The sequence below is a fragment of the Cydia splendana genome, chromosome 1 (assembly GCF_910591565.1).
Source record: "Cydia splendana chromosome 1, ilCydSple1.2, whole genome shotgun sequence".
NCBI lineage: Eukaryota > Metazoa > Arthropoda > Insecta > Lepidoptera > Tortricidae > Cydia > Cydia splendana.
Genome location: NC_085960.1, coordinates 1,007,335 through 1,030,773, shown reverse-complemented (window position 1 = coordinate 1,030,773; position 23,439 = coordinate 1,007,335). Strand labels below are relative to the sequence as shown.

At 38.6% G+C, this 23,439-nt stretch overlaps 1 protein-coding gene across 1 annotated transcript in view; it reads right to left on the bottom strand.

Moving 5' to 3' along the window:
* LOC134798617 (dystrophin-like) overlaps window positions 1-23,439 on the bottom strand; it is a 734,075-nt gene that overhangs the window by 84,147 nt on the left and 626,489 nt on the right. The window contains exons 14-16 of the mRNA XM_063770984.1: window positions 22,884-23,028; window positions 17,852-17,975; window positions 8,749-8,915 (exon numbers count right to left, since the gene is read on the bottom strand). Coding sequence (XP_063627054.1) covers window positions 8,749-8,915; window positions 17,852-17,975; window positions 22,884-23,028 — 436 coding nt within the window. The remainder of the gene's footprint in view (window positions 1-8,748; window positions 8,916-17,851; window positions 17,976-22,883; window positions 23,029-23,439) is intronic.

The window sequence follows — 23,439 nt, the reverse complement described above, 5'->3', positions numbered from 1 at the left end:
CAGGAGCTGTTAAATCAGGCGATCTTGGGAGCCAGTCAATGTCACCGTTTCTCGAAATTAATCGACCGGGAAACGTTATTTTTTAGGGTTCCGTACCCAAAGGGTAAAACGGGACCCTATTACTAAGACTTCGCTGTCCGTCCGTCCGTCCGTCCGTCCGTCTGTCACCAGGCTGTATCTCACGAACCGTGATAGCTAGACAGTTGAAATTTTCACAGATGATGTATTTCTGTTGCCGCTATAACAACAAATACTAAAAACAGAATAAAATAAAGATTTAAATGGGGCTCCCATACAACAAACGTGATTTTTGACCAAAGTTAAGCAACGTCGGGAGTGGTCAGTATTTGGATGGGTAACCGTTTTTTTTTTGCTTTTTTATTTGTTTTTTTTTTTTGCATTATAGTACGGAACCCTTCGTGCGCGAGTCCGACTCGCACTTGCCCGGTTTTTTAATGTTTCTATTGTAACTCGTGCCGTGTGACACGTTGTTCCTTCGTAAAACGCTCCATAATAAATTTGCCGTATCTACACAAACCTATTTTCATGCAATAACTGTCATATTTACCGCCAAAATAAAATGGCGGCAAAAAAAGTTGTATACCTCTAAGTTGGCCACCCTGTACAAACACATAAACAAACGAACCAACATTGCAAGTTAAATAAAAGCTTGTAAAAACAGGCATCAGACGACCCTTTATTGATATGGTAATCGTGAGCGTGTGCAGCGTGCATCACGGTTCCAATTAGTGCGTCGTGTATTCAAATTGATACATCCCCTATGTGACTTCCCTCTTGTCCCTATTAAATAGAGAGAGGCGGTTGACACTGGAGGTTATTATAGGTATTGTACCTAAGTTGTAAATTATGTTATTACATATGTATTTATGTACAACAAATGTGCCGTTTTCTAGAAAAAGGTGCTACGTTGTCGCTTGCCATAAAGAAGCTCTGATATTTCGTATTATATAAAGATACAAGCAAATTTCTTCCTCATGGTAAGTGACAATGTGGTACATTTTGCTCCGTAAACGTAAACGTCACAAATGTATACTTACTTAAAAACATTACTACGAGCCCAAGATGATAATTGTAGGTGACAGCAGGTGAAGATGACAACCGAAAAGTAAAAAATGTGACGTGATCATTTCCTATTATGTATTTAAGTTTCATTTGTAGTATGTAGTAGACATTACATATCCAGGTCATTTCGCCACAGTCTGATAAATAAGACAAAGATCTGATTTGGTTTTTAGGGTTCCGTACCCAAAAGGTAAAACGGGACCCTATTACTAAGACTTCGCTGTCCGTCCGTCCGTCCGTCTGTCACCAGGCTGTATCTCACGAACCGTGATAGCTAGACAGTTGAAATTTTCACAGATGATGTATTTCTGTTGCCGCTATAACAACAAATACTAAAAACAGAATAAAATAAAGATTTAAATGGGGCTCCCATACAACAAACGTGATTTTTGACCAAAGTTAAGCAACGTCGGGAGTGGTCAGTACTTGGATGGGTGACCGTTTTTTTTTTTGCTTTTTTTTTTGTTTTTTTTTTATATGGTACGGAACCCTTCGTGCGCGAGTCCGACTCGCACTTGCCCGATTTTTACAGCACATTTATAACTCCCGTAACTATGCCAATCTTACTCTGCGTGGTACAATTACTGTCGGTGGCGACACGAGCACGCTCGATTCAAAATTGCTGGCGGTTAAAAGGTTAAACGATTATTTTTTTTATTTTTTTTTTATTGGAAAAAGGTAAACATTTGACCACAATCTCACCTGATGGTAAGTGCCGATGCAGTCTAGGATGGAACATGCTTACCTAAGAGATGTCTATTCACTCTCGATTTAAAGAGATCCAAGTTATAGTGGACTGGGAATAGATTTGCAGGAAGTGAATTCCACTCCTTAGCCGTTCGCATGATAAAGCTGGATGCATAGCGCTTAGTTCTAATCAGTGGCAGAGTAACGACGTAAGGGTGAAACGCAAGTCCGCGTCTAGTCCCACGGTGGCAGAACGGAGATGGGGGATTAGATTATGTAATCCCATCGCACACTCCCCGAAATGTATCCTGTAGAATACCGTTAAACAAGCTACCTTTCTACGTTGTTCAAGGCTCTGCAGTCTAGCCTCTACCAATCCCGCATCTCCAATAAGCTTCCTAGCGCGTTTGTCTGTGGAATCTAAGGCGGCTAGCTGATACTTGGCGGTTCCATCCCAAAGGTGGCTGCAGTACTCCATACACGACCGGACTTGAGCTACGTAAAGCTGAAGGAGCTGCCCTGGTGTGAAGAACCGCTTGACCTTAGCGAGGACGCCTAATCGTCTAGCTGCAGATTTGGCCAGGGATTCAATATACGCCCCAAAGTTCAGGTTAGACGAGATACTCGTGCCAAGTAGCTGAAGATGGTTGGATATCGGTACGGATACATCCCGGAAAGTCGGAGTCAGGCCGAATGGACTCCGTTTGGCAGAGAACAGACACGCCTGCGTTTTGGTAGCGTTGAATTTGACCAGGTTTGCGTCACCCCAATTGGACACTGCCTTAAGTGCCAAATTCAGACGGTCTACCATAGCTCGTCGACAAGATTGTACCTCCTCTTTTTTGGCCCGAGCATTGGAGAGATATCTGTCCACGACAGTGCTATCGTCGGCATAGCCAAAAGTATCTGGGACTAGCATATCGTTGATATGTAGCAGAAATAAAGTCGCGGACAGAACAGAGCCCTGAGGAACGCCGGCATTAATAGTCCATTGGTCAGATGTGTAGCCATCTAACACCACCCGAATGGAACGTTCGCTCAGGAAATTCTCAATCCAGTTGCACAGACCAACTGGTAACCCATATGCTGGAAGCTTGCTCACCAAACTTGCGTGCCAGACCCGGTCGAATGCCTTAGAGACATCGAGAGATACCGCAAGGGCTTCACCGTGCCTCTCAATTGCCTCGCTCCAAAGGTGAGTAGCATGCACCAGAAGATCTCCAGTCGAACGACCCCCGCGGAAGCCATACTGAGAGTCGCTGAGTAAATCGTTACCCTCTAGGTATGATAGGAGCCGCTTGTTCAGTACACGCTCCATAATCTTGCAGAGTATGGAGGTGACTGAGATTGGACGGTAGTTGGCTGGGTTTGAACGACTACCTTTTTTGGGCACAGGTTGCACGTTTGCAAGCTTCCAACACGAGGGTACTACTCCAGTTTCAAGCGACAGACGGTACAGGCGTGTTAAGATTGGAGACAACTCGGCTGCACAGTTCCGCAAGACAAGTAAAGTAAGTAAGTAAGTAAATACACTTTATTGCACCACAAAGAACAAAAAAATACAAAAACAGATTTACAGTGTAAATAAAGGTAGCAACAGACAATTACAGGGATTCCGTCGGGACCGCTGGCTTTATGCACGTCTAACGTTCGCAGTATTTTAAGGACTTCCTTTTGATGTATACGAACATCTCTCATGGAGCTATTCACTTGAGGAAGCACGGGTGGAAGTTTACCGGTTGAGTCTAAACGTGAATTTTCAGCGAAAAGAGAAGCGAACAGGTCAGCCTTCTCTTTGGCTGTATGTGCCAGCGTTCCGTCAGGTTTGACCAGAGGGGGCAGTGACGGGCGGCAGAAGTTTCCTTCGACCGCTTTCGCTAGGGACCAGAACGCTTTACTTCCCGGAGGATACGAGGCTAGCTTGGTCCCAGTACGACGGACATGATCAAACCTGGCCTTGCGAAACTGCTTCTTGCAGGACTTGGCGGCTTTATTGCGTGCTTTATTGCGTATTATAACGTTAGGCTAGGCCCTCTCATGGGCACCTGGAGGCCTCCGTCATCTATTTCAGTTTGTAGTTGTTCAGCTAACTAATCATTAATCAATAGCTCAAGCTACACACAGTGCATTCAAATATGTCCATGCATTGCGGGCTGACATTGCCAGAGCGGACTCGGTTGGATCGGCGAACTATTTTAATTACACTGGCGAGACTGGGAAATGTTACCGCAGATGAAATGGGTTGACATTCTTACTGGGCCATGGCAGATTTATTGTTTGGTCCGTTTCTGTTTCCGTTCTATTGAATTAATCAGTAATCTAGCTCTGAAGACTTAATTTGAAATATGAAAAAAAATTTAAATGATTTATTCAGTAACAAGTATTTTTTAACAAAAAACAGGTTAATGCCCCTTTTTAAGTTAAGTTTAACTTCTAAGTATTTTTTTATAATATCATTTCGGTGGCAAACAAGCATACGGTGCACCTGATGGTGAGCGGTCACCGTAGCTTATGGGTGCTTGCAACTCCAGGCGTGTTACATTGCCGACCTTTTGAAAACCTGTACCTACACTCATTTTTTGAAGAACTCCTTATAAAACACTAACTTCTATTCGATTGTATGGGAGCGACTTTTTTATTTCTTGGCGGAGGGTTTGTGTGACTCTTCAGAACTATAGTTTTATTTGATGTTCCTATTTAATATCACATATCACATTGACGTCGGCAAAATCCAATGCCCCACCGACCTATTTTAGCAGAAAAGCCTGTAAAAACCAAAACGGATTGCGACTTAACGAGCACCGATCTAACCACTACGAATATTTGATAGGGAAGTGTGTTTATCGATACATTATTACTTATCGATATCAGGGTTACATAAGTCGATATTTCTATCAGAAACGAGTGAGATACTTAAATAATGCGGCGCGTCATTATTCGCGCTGGGAGTGGAAGCTGACAAAGGCAGGGACAACCCGAGCCATGCGTTGCGTTGCGTATGAAAGTAGGTACTTATATTTCTAAGCATACCTACAAATTTTAAGGATCCAGAGTTCATAATGTAGTGCAAACGTTGCGTACGTGGGCTCAGTTCGTCCCTACCTTAAATCTGTTCCCGACTGTAGGTACCAAAACTGGAGCTAATTTGTTCAAGACTTGGGCGATGTGATCATGTTAAAAACTAAGTGCATCTTCGAAATGCAAGGCGCAGAGAAATTGCGTTTATCTTTCACCATATCAGTAAGCTCTGCATAGGTACCTAGGTACGTCACTCGCTCATTGTACAGTCACCTGCAATAATATGTTACACAACGAAGGCCGCAAAAATATCTGACACGATCTTATTTGTAGAGCCATAAGAGCGTGTCACATATTTTTGCGGCCTTCGAAGAGTAACATATGATTACAGGTGACTCTGTACATTTAGGGTTCACTTTACATTGGACATAATATAATATTAATTTTAATTTTTAACAAGCAGAAACGTCTGCGAACGATGCTATTAAGCTTAGAATAAATTTAAAAGTGGAATAATTACTGTCTTGGGTGATACTTGAAGTCACGGCCTCTGGATTGATACTCCAGCGCTCTGCCATCTGAGCCACCAAGACCTCATCCATAGTCAGCAAATCTTTCCACCATATAATATAATATTGCTGTTGTATTTTTCATGTCACTATACATGATGTCACTGTAAATGTTGTATTGACTTGTGTTACTTGTGTAAGAGCCTTCGAGGCCTACTTGCAAAGTAAATTTATTTATTCGGCGGTCTTTACATTGGATGCGAATTCGCACGCCTCTCGATACGTGCATAGATCTGAGGAAAAAAAACAACAATAAAATGAAAATCGGGCCGAATATCGATAATTGTACACGTTAGTCGCATCCCTATCGCACTCGTCGCGAGTGGTCGCATAACGAGCGAGATAACGAACGGCGCATTGTTATCGATGCAATCGGCAGCTGACGAATCTGGCGCCGACTGTACTCTTAATACACTCAGTAGCAATCATCATGTGTTTTTGACAAAAAAAAAACATTTTTAGAGACCATCGCTGGCTGTGCTTATAATGATTTCAATAAAAACCCGTGTAAAGAAGGAAGTAAAATCGGTACTTATAAAAAAAAAGAAAACAGTCGGTGCCTATGAATTAGGCAGTCAAAATAATTGTGTATACAAAGCCTTTCCTAAACTTATTATGACAAAGAGTCCCATTTTTTACAAGCTTTTATTTAGTTTCACCTGACCGTTGTCTGTAATCAAATCTTGCAAGTTAAATTTGATCCACTTCCCGGTTTCCGATTGAGCTTACATTTTGCATACATACGTAAGTCGGGTGACAACGCAATATTATGGTGTCATCGAGCTGATCTGATGATGGAGACCAGAGGTGACCATAGGAACTCTGTGATAAAACAACGAAACCTAATTGTGTTTGGGGTTTTTAGAATTGTCTCGATGAGTATTAATTGTCTGTCGTAAGAAAAGTACAGTCAGCGATAAAAGCTTGTACCAAAAATGAAATTTTTGCCAAAAACTTATTTCATTTATTGATAGCCTTGTATGACAAATAATTTTTTTTATTTTTTTTTGCGTACATATTAATAACTTAAATGTTTGTGTTTAACTTTCAGCATTAGGTACCTTTACGGTCTGAATCTGCAATGCTCACCTTAAATTCCCGTTTCTCATATCTCACATCTCACACACGCTATCACACACATATAACTACCAACATAATTATGCCCGACCCTTCACGATAAGACAGCAAAAAGCGAAAAACGCCAAGTCATATTAATATAGCAAGCAAAGGGCACGTGAGCTCGCATACATTACAAGTATTCCTCGCTCGGAAGCAAAGGTCATAAGCGCCATGCATTATCAAACGTTATATTACGTTTTGATTTGACTGTGACGTTCCTGCTGGGAGTGGAAAGTCGTAAGCGCCGTGAGTTTTCAAAGGTTTTATGACGTTTTTTACGATGTTGTGATATGCCTGTTCGTGTTTGGAAGTAAACGTAGTAAGCGCCGCGTATTTGAAGAGTTTTTAAGACTTTTTGGAAGGATGATGTTGTGATCCTGCTATATGCCGTGCACTGTGTGAATTAAGCGTATGTTAAAATGCATATGCGCGACGTGTGAGAGATGTTGTATGAAAAAGATTCGGTTCAAAAAGTTTCATGTTGAAGTATAGGTTCGATTTGCATTTACAAATTGATGCAAAATTCGATCACACTTTGACATCACATGTTCGTATTATCATAGATATGTATTATACAGGGAGATTTTGTAATTCGACCAATTTCAATGATTTCAGCCAGTGAACTAGTGGTCTAAACGCATTGTTTTTTAAGTTATTCGAGTAGGTAGGTTTTTAAGATATCGGGTAGGGTTTTGAAAAAAATCGCCTTTCGGCCTGATATCAAAAAAATCAATTTACTTATAGCCAATGATAGACTAATTACTTGATCAAAAATGCTGCTATAAAAGTTCTGAAAGAAATAAAATGATTCTATATCACAAAGGCACGTAATAAAATGATTCTAAATCATAAAGGTACGTAATAAAATGATTCTATATCACAAAATGATTCTAAATCATAAAGGTAAGGTAAGGTTTTATTTTAAGTGTTTTTTGTAAAGTGTACGAAGAAATCAGCTCGGTTTAAACAATAACGTTTACAACAACGCACACTGTCTTGAAAACTCAACATTTTAGTACATTGCTGCCATTATTTATTTTAATTAGCAAATTTACGGTTTTCACGCATTAATGGATTCGCAAACAGTGCGGTACACCGTGCATACAAAACACATGTTTTAACACCTCCACTCAATAAACTACCTTACGCTAAATGCCATAAGTTGATTTTACAATGACGTTTCTCCAATGACTTTAAGCTCACAAACAGAAAGGGACTCTATGCTAAATTGAAATAAGGTCTAAATTCTAATGCAGTAGAAAGGTCACGTATTGTAAACATTTATACAGGGAGGTTATTATAATAAATTGTTTTGCGGTCGCGGTCATTTGTCCCCGTTTTGCTGAATTCGGCAGAAGTCACCCTGTATATTTTCGGGGGTGTTAGCACATTTGTTTTGAAGGATTTAAGTTTAAGTAAACGTTGTTATCCTTAGGCCCACTTGTACCATCCCACTAACCCGGGGTTAAGCGGTTAAACCTAATTACCTAATGTCAAATTGTACTGGTAACCATGGTAACTCCAGGTTTAACCGGTTATCCCCGGGTTAATAGAATGGTGCAAGTGGGCCTTGTCATTTATTTTGCTAGATTGTACCTATAGAATACATTATTCGAAACTAAACAATGCTGGCTGGAAATAAAGAAAACCAATCAAAATCTAAACTAGCCAACTTCTTAACAATTAGTGGCGCCCTCTTTGTAACCGCAGCGTCATTCACTTTACTGAACAAGCGAGCGCGCGCTCAAAGCTTTCATCGATCAAGACGAGATAGTTCCTTTCACTCCGCGTAGATGGCGCTTTGCTCAAAATATATGGTCATGCTTCGTTTAGTTGACTTAATAAAAAATAATTTAGGTACCAAAGTAGCGTGTATTGGTAATCAATTTTTATCGGTTAGTCTTACAGTATTTTCTTACGTCTTTAATTATCCATTCTGGATTGTCAGTTTAATGTTTTTTGTTTGATTTCGATTATTTTCACATGCCACGAAAAAATTACTTCTTCAATAACGCTACCGCTATCTGAAAACCGAACAAGAGCCAGTCGGACTCCCGCGCTTAGGATTCCGAATAAGTAGCGTTACTAAAGGCTGCCCGCCATATGTATTTTTTTATGTAAAGTTCCACTTGCTCTCCATCTTGACTACTACTCGTCGGACGTAGCGAACCAAGTCACGCGCTTGCCTAGTATGTTTGTCTCACTCTAATCTATGTACTTACAGCAATGTCCTACTCTAACAACCAGGTTACATGCATTAATTAATTCTTACCTGAACAGCATCATCCAGACACCGTCCCCAGGCATCAGACCGGTCGACGAGCGAGTTCCACTTGCTCTCCAACTTGGCTACTTCTCGTCGGATCGAGCGAGCCAGGTCGCGCGCTTGCTCTTCGGCCGAGCGGTAGTTGCGCGAGTCACCTTCGCTGTCGCGGCTCGCTGTGGACAAAAAAAATAGTATTCAGTATTTATTACATAATGTTGTTATGTACAAGGTGTTATCATTTTTGGTTAAAACATGAACCCTGTTAGGGCATAGAAACAAAGAAACCTTATATATAATCAATGAAGCTAGAAATGTTACAATTAATCAACGTTATAAAATGTCATATGGAACTGGAGGAAGGAGGGATTGTTATGTTTTTGTAAATAATCTTTAAAAATATAAATAGGCTTCACAAAAAAGATTATCATTTTACCGTCTGATGTAAGCTTGAGTAAATTAGTCGCAGCAACCCCCAGCGTTATGCGTCGTGATTATTAAATTATTCTCTCAACTAATTTGACGCGATAATCAAAAGCGAGAAGGGATTCATAACTAATATTGCGCGCCATCTATCGCCACCAGTTAAAAGCTCGAAGTAAATTAGCCACTGCAACCCCCAGCGCGCTGCGTCGTAATTATTAAATTCCTGTGTCGGAATGCTTGCGCCACGTGCCGAGCCGAGGCGATTCCTGTAGCGTAGCATTTGTGGTCTGGTAAACCAATGTATCTGTGACCTAGAGTCTAGACATTCATAATTTACACGGCTGCAACTGCAAGTATACATGGGCGATGGTAATCGCTTACCATCAGACGATTCGCCTGCTCGTTGGCCTCCTATATCATAAAAAAACCGGTGAAGTGCGAGTCGGACTCGCGTTCCAATTAAGGGTTCCGTACATAAGTCCGACTCACGCTTGAGTGCACATTTCTAATAGGTTTTCCGGTCATCTATAGGTAAAGAACTATTTTGTGTATTTTTTTCGAAACTTTTAGACCCAGTAGTTATGGAGATAAAGGGGAGGGGGGGATGGTGGGACAGACAGACACGAGTGATCCTATAAGGGTTCCGTTTTTTCCTGTTGAGGTACGGAACCCTAAAAACATACAACAGGATCAAAGCTAGCTTTTAAAGTTCTCTAAATATCATTGGCGTTGGTTTGTTCCATACTCATACTTAATGTGACATCCTATGATCCCTGTATTTCTTAAAGTACTGGATCGCTTTAAGCGAACGCTTTCCGGCTGTTAGAATATGATCATTGTAAACCAAAATATTTTAAACTACTACGAGATGCCTATGGATAACAATATGACTTTTTGGATTGTGCTGGGGCAAAACGCAATTTTAAAGAGCCTTTTCATGTTTCAAAATTCAATGAAAATTTAGGAACATTGTGCGTTTGAAGGTTTGTCTATACGGCCTCAATTCAAAATTTAAAAATGTCATTGATATTTCACGCCTGTAAGCAGGTGCCTCCTACAGTTCACGTACGCATTTTTGCATGTCAAAGAGCCGGCGACTTTCTGGCCTAAATCGGAAGCTTAAAAATGACGTTGACACTTCGCATAAATAAATTCCTCCTCGTTATATGTACATGGATAGAGTTGGACCAAGCTAACTCTATATGCTATTTGCAACGACAAAGTGTGGCAATGTCATCATGAATATCAAATTTCTATGAAAATATGACGTTTACAATGATACTCGACGGAGTAAAAAAGTGAGGACTTTGTTTTATTCAAGATTGTAAAGTTAACTTATACGCAGCGCAATTCGGGAAATGAATTAGAGATTCACTAGATATGAAATAGTTATGTGACGTTCCACGGCAAAAGGTACCTTATGGCGGTTGGCGCATACGCTATTATTAACGCCGCTCCAATATTATTGCAGCCGCCGAAGGTACCTTTTGCCGTGGAACGTCACATATCTTTACTATTTCATATCTAGTGAATCTCAAATTCATTTCCCGAATCGCACCGACGGACTCTAGTTGTGCTTTCAAGAGGAAGACATATGAGCAAATACATCTAAATCTGTATGTAAATCCCTTTGGTAATTACACGCACGACGTCCGTAATAGCCCGGTGTCGGACTGCCCTCAAGGCGTAAACTTCGTTCCGAGCAATTTGCCGGGATAGGATTATGCCGCGGCAGTATTGATTAATAGAAAAGTGAACGGAAATATGATTAAAAATCGGCCAATCTTGTTGAGCTATGCATATTAAAACCGATTGGTTAATTTTTAAAGTAAAAGCACAAATAACCAATTAAAAAAAACATTATGTAGGTATGTAATCAAGAAGATGAAAATTGCAATGATAATGCTAATAACATATGCAGGTATATATAAATTTAGTAACGTGTGTTACTTGAAATCATCTATTTTAGTTGTTTTATATTTCATTTGAAATCAAATGAATATAAATCTTACCCTTTAAAATATTAAACAGCATAAACATTAATTACGTAGTTGGCGTTGTCCCCGTGGTCTCGGAGAAGACCACGAGACAACGGGGACAACGCCGTCCTCGAAACATCGGAGGTAAATTTAAAACTTAATTTTACGCGATTAAGTAAAAATCGCAAAAGTTTGAATCAGTGTAGTATAAACATTAAGAAAGTAACTCCAAATCTAAATAATCACAGCAAAACAAAAAGAAAAGCAAAACAATCCACAATATCACTAACAAAATACTCAACAAACTATCCGCTATTCGTGCCATTACGACAAATTGCATTGTTACTCTCAACGGTCCTCGAGGAGAGTCGGGCGAGCCACTAGGCGAGTAACTCGCCCGTGCGAAGACAGCACAGATATGTTCCTATTGCGCAGCCGAGTCCAATTTTTTACACGAACCAAAATTTGAAGAGAAAACCGGCAAAGTGCGAGTCGGACTCGCCCACCGAGGGTTCCGTACTTTTTAGTATTTGTTGTTATAGCGGCAACAGAAATACATCATCTGTGAAAATTTTTACTGTCTAGGTATCACGGTCCATGAGCTACAGCCTGGTGACAGACAGACGGACGGACAGCAGACCTTAATAATAGGGTCCCGTTTTAACCCTTTGGGTACGGAACCCTAAAAATGAAATAGATAACTCCCTAGCTTCTAATCTTAACCAATGTATTGATATAAACGTTCGACTCGTCCGCACTCAAAACGTTAGGAATAACATTTCACTGCCGTATTCGAACTTCAAGATATTCACAAGAGACGACACTTACTAGATCCATTCTAGATACGTTTTTAGATATCAACTAGTTCTCTTTTGCAGCGCAATTCGGGCAACCAATGTCACTTTTACGTTAGATAGAGTAAGATATCTATTAGATGTGAATTGGATCTCTAAGTCATATCCTGTGGAAATCGTTCAACAGCATCTCCAGAATCGCGCAAATGTCAAATTTGACAGGTTAGATCTTAAACATATCGTTATGGTATCTTGGTGATGTCTAAAAGATGTCTAATAGATGTCTATTTCAAAATCCGAATCGGGCCCATAGTTAATTTTACGGTGCGCGCGCATATTAAGTACTCTTACATACTGCCCGATTCGAACTTTGAGATACGTCAATTAATAGATCTAGAAACGATATGGATTAGATGTATCAGTGTCAAAAGTGGCGTTTTTGTTTGAAGAAACGTCACATTTGACACCGACATATCTAATCCATATCGTTTTTAGATCTATTAACTGACGTATCTTAAGTTCGAATCCGGCCGATAGTGAATTTAAAAGCAGATGGGATACTTGAGAGTCTGCAAAGTTATTAGCTTAGCATTTTTTTTTTTTTTTTTTTTTTTATGTTATAGTCAGCAAGCGAGCAGCATTTCTGCATACAAACATGTATGCAGAAATGCTAAGCTAATAGTTTTGTTGACTGTACCTACTCGGACATGGTTTTAATTTCACCTCGATACCACGCGTTCCCAAGATAAAGGGAACAGACAGACGACGTACGGACGGACGGACAACAAAGTGATTCATGAGGATTCTGTTTTTTCCTTTTGAGGTACGGAACCCTAAAGAGGAGTGTACAGTTTCAACAATGTGCATTGCGCACCCCGAGTGTCCATAGGCTGCGTTTACCATCAGGCCGTGTATTTAATATGTGGCATACAAATCTTACTACAAGGAAAAGCTTTATACACGTAGCGATCGCGTAGCACCATTTTCCGCTACGATATTTGTTTGCTACGGGCTACGGCGTAGCACTTTGTAGCAAACCTTAAAAAACTGATGTAGAATTCAGATTTCAAATCGTGATTAAATTGGCGAGTTGCCAGTTAAATAAATAAATATAGGACATTGCCAGTAAGTTTTTTTAATTATTTATTTAATTGGACGTTGCCAGTTAAATAAATAATTAAAAAATATAGGACATTTTTAGACAAATTGACTAGGCCCCACGGGTAAGCTCAAGATGGCTTGTGTTGTGGGTACTCAGACAACGATATATATAATATATAAATACTTAAATACATAGAAAACAACCATGACTCAGGAACAAATATCTGTATCATCATACAAATAAATGCCCTTACCAGGATTCGAACCCGGGACCATCGGCTTCATAGGCAGGGTCACTACCCACTAGGCCAGACCGGTCGTCGAAGCCAGTTGAGGCGTGTCAAGGTGGTACCATAATTATATCATATCAAATCAAGTTAAGTCTTTGAAACTTTGACACCGTCGTGGTGTCAAACAAAACCCACACATAATCACATGCAATACTTGTACATAATTAAATGTACAAACAGCAACACTCCTAATTGTACATCGGTGGACCTTATTACAAAAGGCGTACGGTCCATCGATGTAGGTACAGTTCACAGTGTGGGTGATGGTACAGTCAACAACAGAGCTATGAATACAGGCAAAAATATGTATACACGACCTTAATGCACAGGCAATAAAGTACTGTATACATATTTTTGACACTTTGCCTGTATTCATAGCTCTGTTGTTGACTGTACCAAAGACAGGCAAATCCAAGTTTAAAAAAAAATAATCTAAAGATCTAATTAAGCTAAAAAACATCCGGTCTTTAATTAACATTACATGCGGGCCTTTTGTGTGTGAAGGTAGCGGGGCCAGAAGGAGATTACTTTAAACCGCCTTTACTATTTACGAGTACAACTATTTTCATCCCGTCTGTAAGTTCTAACCAGAACCCCTAGTGCAGCGGTCGGCAACCAGCGGCCCGCGAGCCTGCCTGGCTATTTTGTATGTAATATTGACAAATGACAATGTCTGATAAAGTCATAAATATTAACAAAGTGCGGCCCGCGTCCACTTCGTTGACTGCTATGTGGCCCTTGGCTGCTAAAAGGTTGCCGACCGCTGCCCTAGTGTAATTTTCATTCGATAGCGTGACAGACGTACGCGTTTGCGTTAAGTCTCATTTTGTATGGGATTTTGAACAGCGCGCCAAGCGGGACGTTTTGGGAACTCAAAATCTCATACAAAAAGAACCTAACACGAACGTCACGTCACGTCATGCTATCAAATGAAATTTGCACTAGGGGTACGGTAGGTATATTCGAGGCTCTGTGAGCTGTACACCTCGCAATGAGTAAAAAAAAGTAAAAAAAAAACCGGGCAAGTGCGAGTCGGACTCGCGCACGAAGGGTTCCGTACCATAATGCAAAAAAAACGGAAAAAAATGCAAAAAGAAAACGGTCACCCATCCAAGTACTGACCACGCCCGACGTTGCTTAACTTTGGTCAAAAATCACGTTTGCTGTATGGGAGCCCCACTTAAATCTTTATTTTATTCTGTTTTTAGTATTTGTTGTTATAGCGGCAACAGAAATACATCATCTGTGAAAATTTCAACTGTCTTACTATCACGGTTCGTGAGATACAGCCTGGTGACAGACAGACGGACGGACGGACGGACGGACGGACGGACAGCGAAGTCTTAGTAATAGGGTCCCGTTTTACCCTTTGGGTACGGAACCCTAAAAAGTATTACTAGTAAAAATAAAACTATAAAAAATTGATTAACATAAAAATACACAAATCTAAAAAAACCTAGTGTTCATCTTTAAATAAAAAGGCAACTATGGGTCAGGTACGAAGAGATCTGCTTATATTGGCCATTTCATTAAAGTTTTTTGAATAGCCACCCTACACGCAATCTAAGTAAATTAATTGAAAGTGTAAACCAGCCACCGGATTATTCGGGTTACTCTTGGATTTGTGTAAGTAAATTTCCTCCTTTGGCCACGCAAATGAGCACGGTTCAAAGAAAGTTTGTTACGCCCCGTATCCTATCTCCCACGGAAGAGAAATAAACTACTCATTAAAGCTAGTAGGTATTCTAAAATCTTTATATATTTTTACAATATAGTGATAACTGTCACATATACATTATACGACTAAAGCTCGACATAACTAAAGCTCACCGAAAGTTTATTTGAAATTTTTATTTATTATTTTTCAAGGTCATACCTCATTTTCCTTCTTTACGTATTTCTAAAACTATTATTCAGGGTCACTACATCATAAATAACAAGAGCGCAAACCCGTCAACGTTATCGACCAAAATGGCGGGTCCTAACGAACGCTCCTTCCTTTTTCAAACGCCATTGGTCCCCCGAAGTCGTTCCATTTTCAAATTTATAGACCGGCCGGCGTAACGGACGCATTTGGGCGTTTTTTTTCCAAATGAGGATTTCGAAATAGAAAAATCTAATATTGATATATGAATCGCAATGCATATCACGCAAGTTTTTAGTAAAGAGAAAGCTGCATTGAAAGTTAAGTCAAATCAATATCAAGTTTTTGGCAGTTCGAGTGCCTCCAAGGCGTTTATGACGTGGTTTTGGCGAGAGAATGCTTGTTTTTTTATGTTTGGATAAAAAAATGTTGCGTAAGAGTGTAATTTGGGCGCCCGCTCGATGTTGGTTTTTGGACAATGAATGTTGCTTTACGTTTCAGAGTTGTTCGTTTTACGGCTTAGACTGAAGGTTTTTTGAGGGATTTCAAGTAAAGTGTAACAAATACGGTGCCCTTTTTATTTATTTATTCTTTACAAGCACCTTTTCTTCAACTTTTACATGTACCTATACGTCTTACGTAACGTCTAGTCAGTTCTTTATCACATATTTAGTTTTTATGCGTTCTCAGAACTCGTATTTACATTAACCAAATATCAAGGATTTGACATATAATAAATCAATAAACATCGATTACGATGTATAACTATACATTATTATTTTACCCTTAAACATCTACTTAGTGATATTCTACTCACAATGTATGAATCTCTCTTGCACCAACATGAACGTCTCTGTTTGACTGGTATAGAATTGGCATTAAGCCCGCCATTGGTACATTTTTCTTTGTTTGTGCAATGAAGTTTAAATAAATAAATCTATGTACTTATGTAATGTAAAAAGTTGCCCTATTGTTTTCCATACATTAGCCTAAAATTAACCACATCAGTCAGATGTACAGTCGTACATCGTAGTGGTATCTCAGTTCGTTAGCCCATCATGCAAATGTGGAGCGCTGTGTTTAGTTTCCATCTGGTTCACGAATAAAGCCATGTTAGTTGCTGATGGTCTGATTTGTTTTTATTTGCAATTGGTCTAAAATTAAAGGTATCAAATGTATTTCTATTGAAAATTCTGTTGGATGTTTTGAAACAATGTTTTTTAAACGGATTTGTTAAAGAGATTGGTGGCCGCGCTTTCGAATGAAAGAAGCGCCTAACGTCCGTTGGCTCGTTGGGTGGATGACATTCGAAAAATCGCGGGGCACTTTTGGATGAGACTAGCCCAGGACCGGGATAAGTGGCGTACACGAAGAGAGGCCTATGCTCAGCAGTGGGCGACTGAAGGCTAAAATGATGATGATGATGTTATATTGCCGTATTATTAAACAGCTAGCTTCTTCCCGCAAATTCGTCTGCGTGAGATGAGGATGATGATGAATAAAAATTGTCATGTGTTTATTCCCCGGGCCTTAAAGTATCTCCATACCAAATTTTATCCAAATTGGTTCAGCGGTTTAAACATAACAGACAGATAGGCTACTTGTTTATTAGTTATTACACGTGTAATAAAAAAACGTAAACTCAAATAAATGTCATAATTATACTCAAACCAAATCCTTATTCCTCAATCCCCAAATATTAGTTAATCATATATTTTCATTTGACTTTTTTTAATTCTATTCATATCATCTATTGAGTTTAGCACAACTTTCTATCTAAAACGAATTTAGATATTTATTTAAATACCTAAATTCGATGTAGGTATTTACCTACATCGACTTTAATCCTCACTGAGAATCTTATTTACATATATCGTACACGTATGTCTCGAAAGCAGAGATCAAAGCGTAACAGAAGGCTGTATAAAGCCATTAGCTTGCCGGCGACAATCCGCAAATCGCCCTGTGGAACCCTATTGCTTTGCTTGTCAGAAGGAATACATTAGTGCCTAGAACACCGCCCTGAGCGACACCCGTATGTTAATAAGTCGACGATATGTCACTAGATTAAACAGTTCCAATTTGATAACGTCAAAAGTCAACATATACGGATGAGAAATTCTGAGATGTTACTATCTCTGGTGTAATGCCATGTTAATTGCCTATGTTTTTATAATGTACTGTACTATCTTTTGCCTATGTACTGTCAGAAAGATTTTTGTTGTTCTTGTCTATCATGCTTTTACTAAGACTTTCAATTTCAATGTTGCGAGTTTTTTGTTGTTGATTTAAGTAGTGTTATGGACTCATTATACATAAGCAAATTTGAATTCGTAGTGTCGATAGTGGCAGAATTTTTATTCATGTGTTAAAAAAGCATCAAAAGCTTTTGACATGCAAATTTATATCAGAAAGAGCTGAATGCCATTCGGATAAACTGGAGTGTAGTTAGGAGCGCTGCTGAAGACCAAGACACGTATAGTGAGCTCGTGGAGGTCTGTAAAGCTCTGCGTTACCTACCATAGGGAGAACAACAGCAGCATATTTATATACTTTTTACACTGTTTAGGTCAAGGGACTTGCTTTAACAAAACTTCCATAATACTCATTAAATAGGTATGTTTTTTGTACCCTCCAAAGTATCAAATATTAACTTACGTTCAGTATCACTGGTATCAGAGAGAGGAGGCTCGTTGGCGATGTACTGCCGGCCACTAAGCAGGTTGCTCTCAACGACTGGTCGCTTGTCTTCCAGTTGCCTCCGGAACGCGCGGTGGTCGTCCTGCAAAAGGTGTTATAACGGTCACATGTGGTAAGCTTAATTTTAAGGAATATGCTTCCAGTAAAAAACACAGGGAAATTAAATATCCTGATTAAAGGGTAAATAAAGGGTAAATAGTACAAGCTTTGCTTAGTTTGGGGCTAGGTTTGATCTGTGTAAGATGTCCCCTAATATTTATTTATTTTATTATTTTTTAAATATTCACTGAAAATATAAATTCTTATTTATAAAATAAACATAATGAATTAATGACATATAAGGACGCATATCCACTATATCCAGCTTATCAATGAAGATTATATGGGTCCTAGAAGGATATAATATTATATGCTACATAAACTACGAAACACCTCTCTGTATTAGATTATATACACTCTGTCTCAGATTATCTAGTCTACAGTATTTTCTTTCAAGTCTGTTTTACACTTCTATGACGGATCATCTTGGACATTAGGACAACTTCAAAAGGTTGACTACATAAAATAGCATCATGACTATTCAACCAACAAACTACAAAATATGTCAACTACATAACGCATAACACAAAAAAAAAACAGCTCCACAGACGAAATAAGTACTTTAAAGTTAAAAGTATAACTCATTCACAAACCAGGACATGTTATAAATCCCGTAAAAGTTGAAGATTCCTAAGTAGAGATGTTAAAACATGATACACTATCGCGGCGGGCGCCATTATTTTTGATTCGCGCGGATTTATGGGAGGAAGCGGGCGTGAAATATCGCGTATGAATCGGACCCCTCTATAGATGTTGTAAAGTAGGTCTGTTATACGGATAGTCTGAGAGTTAGACAGTCAATCTGAGATATTATACCTACATAACTGAGCAAACTATACACTGATATTGATGCTGATATTTTCAAGATTGACGAGATAATCCATTGGCAACTATGACAAAAAGGTTTTTAAGTAGCAACCATATAAGTAAAGACGCAAAATAGGAAGCTTCATTACTACATATTCTGATTTAAATATACTTACATAAATAGGTGTATTATTTGAATACTGCATAGATCAATAGATTAGTGTTGATATGTTTACGAAAAAGGAATAAAATATGGGCCCGATTCGGATTTTGAAATAGACATCTATTAGACATCTTTTAGACATCTCCAAGATACGATAACGATATGTTTAAGATCTAACCTGTCAAATTTGATATTTGCGCGATTCTGGAGATACTGTTGAACGATTTCCACAGGATATGACTTAGAGATCCAATTCACATCTAATAGATATCTTACTCTAACTAACGTAAAAGTGACATTGGTTGCCCGAATTGCGCTGCAAAAGAGAACTAGTTGATATCTAAACTATACCGTATCTAGTACGTGCCGTCTCTTGTGAATATCTTGAAGTTCGAATACGGCAGTATAAATCTACTTACATATTCGAAGGATTCATTTCATGAAACATTTTACAAAAAATTACTACGGATATCTCATTTCTACACATATAATTTAATAACGTTTTCTTTCCTGACTCTTGGGCTAGACATGATAAAATATCGTTCTCCTATACGTTACGTATCGGTAATAAAGTTTATGGCCCTCAAAACGGGTTTTATACTCGTTATGCGGCCCAATTGTTTTTGATAGGTAAGTATAAAAACAGAAATTGATTGCGTTAGACCCTTTTGTCAAACTAATAAGATACCTATACTATGAGATATGTATGTATGTTTGTGATAAATATAATTACTACTATCAATCCCGGCGAACTTAGTACCGCTAGTTAATGAATGTTATAACTTTCGAAATCTGCACCCCCGAGAACCTAGAAAACGAATTTCATGACTTTTTATTACGAAAAAGTACATGCCCACCATCGCACATGGTAATCATTTTTGAAATCCGCACCTCAATAACTTAGAAAAAGATATCCATGACGATTGTACGAAAAAGTACATGTCAGAAATCTTGGATTCAAAAATCTGGCCATATTTTTTGAAATCCGTACGTAATTAGATTTCTCTATATTTAAATGATTATACAGGGTGTTTGGTACATCGTTTGCTACATTAAAACGGCAGTCATTTGCTATCAGCCCAGGCCTAGAAATTTTTAATTTTGTGCACTTTTTTTTCAGCTCTATGCCAGTTTTTCGTAAATATCAAATTTTTACTTGCGCAGTAGTAAAAAAACCATGGCCAATTTTTTTTTCTAGACATGAGTAGATAGCAAATGACTCAACCTATCTGCCGTTTTAATTTGGCAAACGATGTACCAAACACCCTGTATATTGTGTTAATTACTAGGAAAAGCAATCTAATTTCAAAATGAAAATGTTTTAGCTCAAGTAAAACCGCCTAAAAATCGTACACCAACCAGCTAGCCCGCTAAATAGAGCTAATCCAAGCCGTCAACATGCTTAATCAGTTGCGGGATCACGCGCCATTTTGCTTCGCCATTTTGGTTTCGGCCGGGCCGCAAAATGGCTGACTCGTGTTAACAAATTGATAGCTAGGGCTGCTAAATTTAGTTACGTACGATTTTTTTTTTGTTTTGAATTAGAATGTGATTTGTTTTTATTGTGTTAATATGATTGTTTTATTTTAAAACGGACTGACCATTTGGTCAAAATTACAGGGAGCTGTGTTGGATAAGATGTAAAACTCTAGATATAGACGTCTGTCTTTTGTGGATAATTATTGACTTAGAAACTTTAAGTTTTGTGTAAAGCTCTAATATACAATACTTGGTTTCTCAAACTATGAAAAAATCAAGACTGCAAGACACACCAATAGTACGTGTTATCCTCTAACGGCCCAGTGGTCAGTAAAAAGCCTCCCATTCCATTGTATTTTGATAATATTAACAAATCGTAATTGCATGGCATGCTTTTATTTGTGGGTTAGGTAAATAGGTAAAACTCACATCACATTGTTACTTATTTGTATAAAATATAGCGCTTCGCCATTGGGAAAATACTTATAAATAGACTCACTGAAGTGCCAACCCTATATCAAAGCAAAATACTAGAAACGTTTACAAATTTATTCATTATGGTTTGCAAATTAATTACGCCCGGAATAGTTGTAATAATTCGAGATTTGTCCGATTAGTGGACCGCAATTTACATTATTATTCGTAGCGATATTAAATTTGAAGCAATTATTGTGTAATTAAAGTTAACATAGATTGTAAAATCTGTGCCTGTCTGATTGCAAAATATTTGCACTAGGCAAAAATTATTAAAAAATAAAGTGCGTCTTTATTCTTCGATTTAGGCATTTTACATTAAAATTACAAAATGCCAAATACCATCACCGATTCTAACCTACACTACAGCCTCGTGAAAATATCGGACCCAAGAACTGGTGGGATATATAATATCAAATAATTATATGTACATGAAACTCAAGAGTTTCTTTCATCTAATTTCTTTGAATATGTGGAATATTGACAAGTGTGTGCGGTGTGTGGGGAGGTTCTGGAATGTCACTACCGAACTAGGGATGTTACTAGTAATATCATTGCAAGTGATAGTGTCTGGTCTGCAATAGAAAATGAATCTGATATCGTGTTGAATATCAACGTACGTACATTTACAACGCAAGTACAGTCACCTGCAATAATATGTTACACAACGAGGGCCGCAAAAATATCTGACACTATCTTTTTTGCAGCGCAATAAGAGCGCGTCACATCTTTTTGCGGTCCTCGTTGTGTAACATATTATTGCAGGTGACTGTACATATGTAGCGTGTTTTAGAATATCATCTTTGTGAAGATCATCAAGATCATCTTTTTAGAATATTCTAAAACACGCTACGTGTTTTAGAATATCATCCAATTAAACAGGATTTCTGCAAAAAACCCCCGTTTGTTCAACAGATCTCTGAATAATAATGGGAGCAATAAATCAGTTCCGTGCGGAAGTATTAATTATTACTTAGTTAATCTAAAATTCTGTAAAGTAAGAACTTCCATTAAGGTCGACCGTAATGGGCTTTTTCGAGAAGGTGCGTTTTATGTCGCACTTTTGGGATACGAAACTTTGGCTAAAATAACGTGACACGTCAAGTAATTGTCTTTCACCTGTTAGTGTTTGATCCTTTCGCATTTTCTCAAAGGTTAGCTGGAAGAGATCCCTTTTAGGGATAAGTTCGCCTTGTACATAACATTTTTATTTTTGTTTTCTTTTTGTCCGTTTTATGTAAACCTGTTTATGTGCAATAAAGTGACATACATACATACATACATACAAGTGGCAATAGTAGGTAGGTTTATGAACAGTATGAAATTGTTCTAGAAGAAAAGAGAGAATTTACAATACCTAAATAATGCATAAGAAAAGTCTTAACCGCGTAAATCCCCCCTCGTATTCTTTTACAAGTTTAGTACAAATTAAATTTTAATTTTAAATTCTTACAAAAACAAGCCTAAAGCTTAGAGAATTTAGTAACTGGAGACGCTATGGCTGTCATTTTCTGTACAAAACACACCGACCGACCTGACCTACCGACCGGTCTGGCCTAGTGGGTAGTGACCCTGCCTATGAAGCCAATGGTCCCGGGTTCGAATCCTGGTAAGGGCATTTATTTGTATGATGATACAGATATTTGTTCCGAGTCATGGTTGTTTTCTATGTATGTATATATTTCGTTGTCTGAGTACCCACAACACAAGCTTTCTTGAGCTTACCGTGGGGCTTAGTCAATTTGTGTAAAAATGTCCTTAATATTTATTTATTTAAAACAGTCTGCCGATTTTTAGGTGGAGGGGAAGTCAATATTGCTATTTCTACATGATATGTACGTAACGTACAAATATCCATGTCAGTCCATACGCAAGTTTGCACAATTGTTCAAGGTTTTCGGCAGAGGGGTAAGCTTTTAAAGGTGACTCCGGTTATTAAATGCTCTAAGGCCTAAAGGTGATTGTTACCTGTTGTTTGAGGACCTGCGCAAGATCCCCGCGCGGCGGCGCCAGCGCACCCAGCTCGGTCTCCTTGCGGATCACCCACTCGGTCAGCTCGCGCAGAGACAGCAGTAACGCGGACCAGTGCTCAGCGTTGCTCTCCAGCCGGTTTCTGTGGACAATATGGCTTAGTTAGCAATTATCTTCATTATTAAGAAGTATACACATGAATAGGTACAGTAATTAGAGAAGAATATGAAATTAATAAAAATATCCCATATATTAATTCATTGTAATATTTTTTTATTCTTACTTATATAATTGTTTTCGTTTCTTGTTGGTACAGTCAACTACAAAGAGATGTTATCCCCTTTTTTACCTTACTGCATTGTGATAAAGTGAAAAAATGGATACAATACATCTCTTTGTCTATACAATAAACTGACTATACAAAGTCACTAGTATAAATGACTATACAAGTAAACTCTCTCCAGCGTTGTTGACCTTCCTCCATCTTAAAAGCGTTGTAAAAAGGCAAAATCCTATAACAGAGCGCGGCGTTTTAAGTGTGCAGAAGTGATGT